Here is a 7,775-nt window from a genome sequence, read left to right on the forward strand (position 1 = left end):
AGTTAATGTTAACGTAGTTAAAGTTGATAAAGAGGTTGTCTTTTATGCTGTGCAAGTACTTCCTTTAAAAAGGTCAGCTGTACTAGTATAGCCTGACAGAAATACAAATATGACATACTGTAACATTAGACTGCACATGCTCTGTGTTTGAGGGGGTTTTTTTAATCCATTTTTCTTCTTCCCTTCCCAACATCTAAGAATATTTAGAGCACTTCAGTGCTTACTTAAAACAATTTCTCCCTATGCTCTTCAGGAACTTTTTCATCATCATTTTCTATCAAATCTTTGAATAAATGACCACATGAGATTATGATCTGTTCTTTAACCAGCTAATGTAAAGCTATCCAGTCTATCAGGCTGAGACAAACATTATCCATCCGCTTTATCATTCTTAAGCTTAATACCCTCTGCTATTACAGCTGGTTCTTTCTTGTTTACTACCATAGAAGTAGTAGGAATTTCAACAGCAGCACCATCCTGTTCACTTGTTTTACTAGATACAGAAGAAGATGGCTGAGATGGTGTCACAAGAAAAAGTGGCGTTCGCTTCAGCTTTACTACACGTTTGCTTGCAGGCTTCCTAGACCCTGCAATCTTGAACGTCATTTGACACGGTGTCCCATTGTCAGCACTCTGCCTTCCACAGGGTGCCTGGGAATTGCTGGGGACCGATGCACATGTTGTGGATACAGTTTCAGAAGCTACTTTGTGCAGTGTCCAGTTTTCACTACTGGGTCGTTTAAGAGTCACTGCAGAATGTGAAGCATTGCAAGCAGCTACCTTTAATGCAGCTGAATTCTTGACTTTGATATGGGTACTTGTTGAGGGACCTGCGAATCTAATTGGCTTGGGACCCACTTTACTCGGTAAATAGTCTTCCTCTTCAGGAAAGTCGATTAAGCGTCTGTAAAACAAAGAACTTCAATTAAAGAAACAAAGTATGTACATAGGTCAGCAGGATCCTCCTCTATCTAGCAGCAAAGTGGCTGTAGGGTGGCTCAGATCAGCACCTGCAAAGGCTGCTTCTAGGTAATGTATTGAGAATGGATGTGTAGTCAGAAGTATTGACATAAGACTGAAAAGAAGAAATTCTAGAAATTTCTTCTAAAAAAAGAAGTATCTCGTGAAAATCAGTTAACCGTTTAAAGTTTTCAGTTAAATTTCTTTTTTAGCAGTCCATTTAATTAATACTGCGCTCTACTTTTTGAAGTTACTCCTTCCCACTCTAATGTGATGTTTTAAAAGCTGAAAAAGTAGAATAGAATAGAGTTTCAGCAGCCTAAAAAAGGTAATTTGTTTCTAGCAAGGTCAGTCCTGCAATTAAGTTCTCTGATTATAAGACATTTTATAAAAATGTAAATAATAAAAACAGAGAAAACTCAACATTCATAGCTGTTCAAAGAACCTGAATTTAAAAAACAAAGATTGTGCTGTATTTCTGCTTTATTTTAAGCCTCCTATGCAAATCAGCATACCTTTTATGAACTGGAGGCATACGATGCAAACTGCCTTTCAAAGGGCGTTCTTCAAGAGTCCAACATTCAATCAGCTCCTGAGGCACTCTCCAATAGCTGACACCTGCATTTCAAAGGGACGTTGTATTGATGAGCTGAGAGAACATAGTCAATGTTATGTGTATGTACACCTGACTAAATGAATGCGTGTATTTTATTATGTAGAATTTCAGCTTTGAAACTATGCTGACATGAACGTTGCTTACAGCCAACGTGCTTCTAGGGCTTCCACCAGACTGCCCAATGCTAGCAGACTATCACCCCTTGCATGTGGTGGCTCTCACTACATCTATTCATTCATATCAACTCGTGTCACCTTCTTGGAACATCCCTTAAGACTTGGGGGTTTTTTGGTTTTTGGTTTTTTGGTTGTTTTTTTTCCCAAATAGCCACTACTATCGGATATTTTACAACACGTTACTTACTGAAGGAGTGAAAATGTATGCAGAGTTTTTATTACAGTTAACTGGCAAATATTTTTCTTATTTTTCTGTAAAAAAAAGTAGTACTACTGAAATAAAAGAAAAAAAATTAATAATTTACCTCTCCCTTCCCAGGCATCGAAAGCATCCATCATCTTTTTCAACTCAGCTACTGAGTAATAGCTCCAGATGTATTGGACGTTATTTCCAGCTTCTCTAGAAATATTGTTTTAAAGGTAACAGTTATGTGGTAAATCTAGCTAAGCCCTTAAAAATGTAACACTGATGAAATGTATCATTCTTTTTACTAAATCCTAACTCTAAGGATTTACTATTAAATGTTTTGTAAAGTAGAAAGGAAAATGTTAATTAAATTTTATTTTCATTTGCATAAAAGGTTCTAAATAGCCATCCTCCCATGATCTGCATGCCTGTGAACACCTATTGCTAAAAATGGTTATTCATGAAAGAATAGATGTTCATAAAATAATTAGAGAATTAATGGTGTAAAATTATTCTTCTAAACCTCAATCATTTATTCAAAGGGACAACACAGTAGGAGGACAGATACCTAATACTATGTGTCCACATACTCTTGGAATAAATATTAATGTTACCAGCCTAAATTTAGGAAAATAAGCATCTTAATTATAAAGACAATGAAACATCAAAAGCTCTACTTTAATCCTGTTTCAAAAAGTACACAGTGAAGTACACATCTGACACTGTACTGTGCGACCAAGAGAAAGACAAATTGCTTCCAGATACTTAGAAGTACAGGTCTACCAATAACTTACAATTACTGTCATAAAAATACATTAATAGTGTAGTAGAGATGTACATGTCCTTTAAGGAATTAAAACCATTTCCTGTCATCTTCAGTTCTTTTTGGTGTTAAGTATTTCTTTCCACTGTCTGCAAAATACAATTCCATTAATCACAACCAAATTTGTGAATATTTCTGGAACTTTTTCTGGATGGGGATTCATTCACTGTATTTAGGGTGAATATCGTCCTAAATTAGGAGGTAATTTTAAATGTTTGAGGCATTTTAAAAATAGCAAGTAAGTAAAACATAATGAGAACTTACAGCAACTGCATTCTAGCCACCTTTTGTGGACTCTCTCAAATTCTTGTAGTCCATGCTTAGTTTTTATCTTTTTGTTTGTTTGTTTAATGTGACCATTGTACCAGCCATCTGTTTTCAAAGCTGGAAAGAATCTGAACCCTTCCACAATAATGCTATATTATGCTACATATAATAACATTCAGCTATTATTATAATATGTGAGTGTTCATTCTCACTTCATAGTGCTTTCATGTGTTTGACAGTCATCTTACCTTTTGTAAATGCTTTTACTATGAATTTTCGTTCCTAGCTCCTTATTAATTGCATCAGTCCCATCAGCTCTTGTGGCATACACACCAATAATTTTACTTTCACAGCTTGCTCCAGAAGTGTTCAGATAGTGCAGGACCCAAACTGTAGGCTTGGTACAAACTAAATCATAAGAATCACAGAAATCTAACAAAGCCTGGAAAAAACATAAAACACAAAATACAGAATATTAATAAGAATACAGTATTTTTAGTTGAATAAGCTTTCATATTTAAGTTTTCTTAACCGTACTGGTGAGCTCTTTCAAGTAAATCAAGGGTATAGTTTATCTAGAATAATGCGTGCAGTATTTCTTATCTGATGTTAACAGAGAATATTGTAAAACTAGGAGAAATTCACGGAAAGGCAACAGAAATACTTAAAGGCATGGCAAATCCCTAACATGAAGAGAAACTGAAAGGCCTGGAAATGTTTTATGCTTTTCAAAAGGAAATGAATAAGGGAGAATAGAACAACATCTTACTACGAGAACATAGATGACTGTCAGCACTAACACAGCCATACCTGGTAATATGAGTTAATTTCCAATCAGTTAATTAGAATTAGTTTTTAATTTACAGTACTCAAAAATAGACAAACCTTGGGATTTAAAATAATATATTAATTTTCTTTTCTTCTTTCTTGTTCTAAAAAAATAGCAAAGCACATTTTATCTTTCAAGTTTTAGGATGAATTTGTAAAATTGAAAAGAAAAAAAAAAAGAACATCTTGAAGGGATCAAATCTAATCTCAAGTAAAATTTGAAGCCAAATAGGGAACTAAACAATGTCATTCCTAGCATGCAAGTTTTACAGCAGGCTTGCATGTAAAACAGAGTCAAATTTAAACTGTTGCTCTATTGCAATGATGGGGAAAGCTGATGTCCTGAACTACTATGACTGCATTATCAACTCTAGGATTTCTTAACCTAAACCTCTGAATTTACTGGTGATTTAACATGGTGATTAAAAAGAGCTAACTTGCATACACTGTAGTTTCAGTATCTGATATTAATGAATGGTGTGCATTAGAGATCACATCTTTAAAAATGTAAGAAATATCAAGACCTTTTTAAGCTCTATATTTGACCTTAAAGAATACGTCTCCATTTCATTAGCCAAATGGTCAGACAGACTGTATGGATAGGGGATGCCAAAATAGTCTGCTTCCTCCTGCAGTGCAATTCGAATTTGCTCATCTTCAGGAATCCGAACTTCTCCATGAAGATAATCCAAAAGATATTTAAACAGGCTTCCATCTCGATCAATTAGACATGCTCCTGAAAACATAAATAAAATTATTTAAAATACTGCTTCCAGCAAGCGAAGACAGACTTGTCACATTCTACAAAATCATTAAGTAAAACCTTTATATAAAACTTCTGTACTAGTTTTACTTACTTAGGAGGAGTAAGTATACTTTCTCTGTTCTTTCAAAACTGCTATTTTGTTTCCCTGGAATATTTGTTATTTGAAGATAAAATTCTTAGTGCAGTAAACATTTCTTTGGAGTTTCAGTGAAATCACTAATCCGCATAGGACAATGCCAACACAAAATCTCAGCTTTACTGCACTCCACTTAAAATGCTAAAATCTAGTTCTAGATGCATTTCTAATTCTAACTGCAGATAAATCTTTTCTTGCTATTGCAGAGATCTTTCCAATTTTGGATCTAGGCAATTTAAAAGAGTTAAAAGTAGCATCAGCTCCAGTATACATCTAGTCTAACCTTCCCTGAATATTGTTTTACAGTATTTTTTCTCTCCTTCGCCTGTTGGGCTCAAGGACTGCTACAGAAACTGACCAAACTATACACAGCTGTATACAACAGGCTGTTCACTGCAACTGAAAGATGGTAGCAAAGTCTTACCTGTAAAAGTATTAAACATTTCAGATATTTTAAACACTCAAAAGTGTACAAGTAATCATCCATCATATCTTTAAACTGGACATACTTTGGCAGAATTCCCAAGTCACTAACAAGTGTGAAATTTGACCCATGAATAGTTTTAGTCAAACTTTCATATCAAGCCATGGTGGTGAAAAATGCAGTATTTACTGGGTAACGAAGTATTCTGAAACAAAGATTAGACCCAAATCTCCTTATGTAATGAGCAGAGAGAGTGAGATGCCTCTGGAGAATATAGGGGGTCATAAAGAGGATCAAAGTTAAATGCCAAATACTCTGCCAACTTCATTTTTATCTATTTTCACATTCATACTGAAGAATTACATTCCAAAGCTACAATTTGGACTGGAACAAGGCAGGGCTAAGCACTATACTAACATGTATGTTTGCAAACATGAGTAGTCTTGTGGAATTCAGATTAATTTCTCACAAGTATAAAGTCATGCATGCATAATTGGTTTACGTCCTGCAATTAAAGAAGCCAACTGATGCTCAGCAGACTGGGAAGAGAGATATACTATAAAATGCATAAATATATATAAAAGCATGAATTTGCCACAGAGCTCCCTGATCAGAATGTCATATTTACAGTTTGAACATATTTACCTGATTCATCCACTTTTAGAGGAAAGCGTCCACTAAACATAGAAGCTAGCATTGAATCCTTAAAGCGGCATAAAGACTCACGCCTGGCTGTGTATAAACATCCTCGCACATTAAGCCGTAGAATACCCTGGATGTCTTCAATCTTGCCCTCTTCCATTGCATTTGCAAATGATGATGTTAATTATGAGCTATTCAAACCTGTAACAGATACAAACAAAAGTAAATCTAATGCCAGATAAGACTGAATGTCTTACATACGAGATATGTAAGAGCTGAGCTAATGCTTATGTTTGTTACAAGATACTGTAAATCAGCTTTGAAAACAGTTCTGAAGACGTATTAGTGCAAATAGCCAAATATTCTACTCCTTTACTATAAAAAACTATGGCATTCTACTTTGTTAGGGAACACACAGGCTACTTTTTTGAGACAAATGGGTAAGCAGCATTTTGCGGTCAGTACGTGTGAGCAGAGCACTGGAAGGACTTTCTGGGAAATCTTGCTTTGAGTATAGTTCACAGCACTAAAAATGCAGTAATTTTGTACTAGTAACACCTTGGCTTCTTTAAAATCCAATCTTCAATTAGCGCTGCTTTAAGTCGTTGTTGAAACTCACAGGTCATTAATGCCACATTGCCAATAAATAGTCTTACTTGTGCCTGCCTCGAGCTCCCTGCAGGGGATGGGGGGGGAGAGGCCTGTCTGGGCAGAAAAAAATTGGCACGAGAAGCAGAAGAAAAATCTTCAAAAGGTTGGGGTTTTTTCAGAGCATGCCCTTTGAGGGGTACCAATGCCCACTACGCGCCTTTCGCCCCGGCACCTGCTAGTATTTCACCAAAATTAACTGATGAACTCGCAGCCCGCTGGGGAGCCAGCTAGGCAGCCGCCCCCGCAGCAGGCCGGGGCGCTCCCTGCTTTTCGTGGGGCGCTGCTCCGCCAAAAAAAGGGGAAGCCCACCCACGTCCCTCGGGAGCCAGCCGGGGAAGGCGGCTCAGGTCCCCGGCCGGCGCCGCCGGCGGGAAGGGGGTCCCGCCGCGGCGCGGCGGCCGCCATCCCGCATTACCTGCGCCGCCGCCTCCCGCGGCAAGGCCGCCTCGCCGGGCCTGGAGCTAGCAAGGCCGCCTGAGGGGCCGCCCCGGCTCTGCAAAATGGCGGCCGGGCGGCAGGAAGGGCCGGGCCGTAGCCGAGCGAGGAGAGGAGAGGAGAGGAGAGAAGGACAGCCCGTCTGCCCGCGCCGCCATCGCTATGCCCGGGGGCACCGCTGGCTGCCCGGGCTTCCCTACCCGCGGGTATGGCGGGTCAGCCCATGGCTCCGCTGCCCCTGCCTCCCCCGCTTTGCCCCGCGGGCGTCCCTCAGGCACGGCTTTGGTGTCTGCGGCCTCTGAAGTGAGGGTGACCCACGTAAACTCGGCTGCTCTGTAAGGCAGAAACCTTCCCTGATGATGTTTTTTTTTTAAAATTACAAGTAAGTGTTTACTCAAAGTTGGTGTATTCAATTGCTTTTTTTGTAGGCTCGATAATATCGCAGCTTGAGCTATTCTTCTAACCTGCAGTGCTCCCATTTTACTTCAGAGTGGCCTCGGAACCGTTCTGGTCAGCCCAGGCGAGGGCAGCAGCTTCAGCCCAAGGTGGAAGCCCGAGCGATGGGCGCTGGTTTCTCCTGCGGCTGCACGTCCTGAGTCACAGCACTGAGACAGGTGCTTTCACAGGGTGATGTGATGCTGGTACGTGCTCCAAGTCTGGTTTGGCTAAAATGAGGGGTAAAGGCAGAAAAAATTAGCCTCAGGTGAGCCGGTGTTTTCTGGCCTACTTTGACGTGACTGCCTGTCCCTTTGAGCAGACCAACTCACTAGTTTATGTGCCAGCAGCAGTCTATTTAGTTTTAGCTAATATATATGAATGCAGGCATCAGAGCTTTTAATCTGCTTTTCCTGTGAAATATTGGGG

At 39.2% G+C, this 7,775-nt stretch overlaps 1 protein-coding gene and 1 long non-coding RNA gene across 2 annotated transcripts in view; one reads left to right on the forward strand and one right to left on the reverse strand.

Moving 5' to 3' along the window:
- Positions 1 to 369: 369 nt before the first annotated feature.
- On the reverse strand, positions 370 to 6,976 carry KCTD18 (potassium channel tetramerization domain containing 18). Its single transcript, XM_010564477.1, has 7 exons — positions 6,892 to 6,976; positions 5,829 to 6,026; positions 4,382 to 4,593; positions 3,278 to 3,471; positions 2,058 to 2,152; positions 1,476 to 1,578; positions 370 to 904 (listed from the first exon to the last, which is right to left on the reverse strand). Exons 2-7 carry the CDS (start codon positions 5,983 to 5,985, stop codon positions 370 to 372), a joined length of 1,296 nt encoding a protein of 431 aa, XP_010562779.1. The 5' UTR covers positions 5,986 to 6,026; positions 6,892 to 6,976.
- A 357-nt stretch (positions 6,977 to 7,333) lies between these two features.
- Positions 7,334 to 7,775, forward strand: part of LOC104829947 — a 4,865-nt gene continuing 4,423 nt past the window's right edge. The window contains exon 1 of the long non-coding RNA XR_774171.1: positions 7,334 to 7,552. This is a non-coding gene — a long non-coding RNA (uncharacterized LOC104829947). The remainder of the gene's footprint in view (positions 7,553 to 7,775) is intronic.

Source organism: Haliaeetus leucocephalus, unplaced genomic scaffold (genome assembly GCF_000737465.1).
Source record: "Haliaeetus leucocephalus isolate CR32 unplaced genomic scaffold, Haliaeetus_leucocephalus-4.0 Scaffold1, whole genome shotgun sequence".
NCBI classification, from domain to species: domain Eukaryota; kingdom Metazoa; phylum Chordata; class Aves; order Accipitriformes; family Accipitridae; genus Haliaeetus; species Haliaeetus leucocephalus.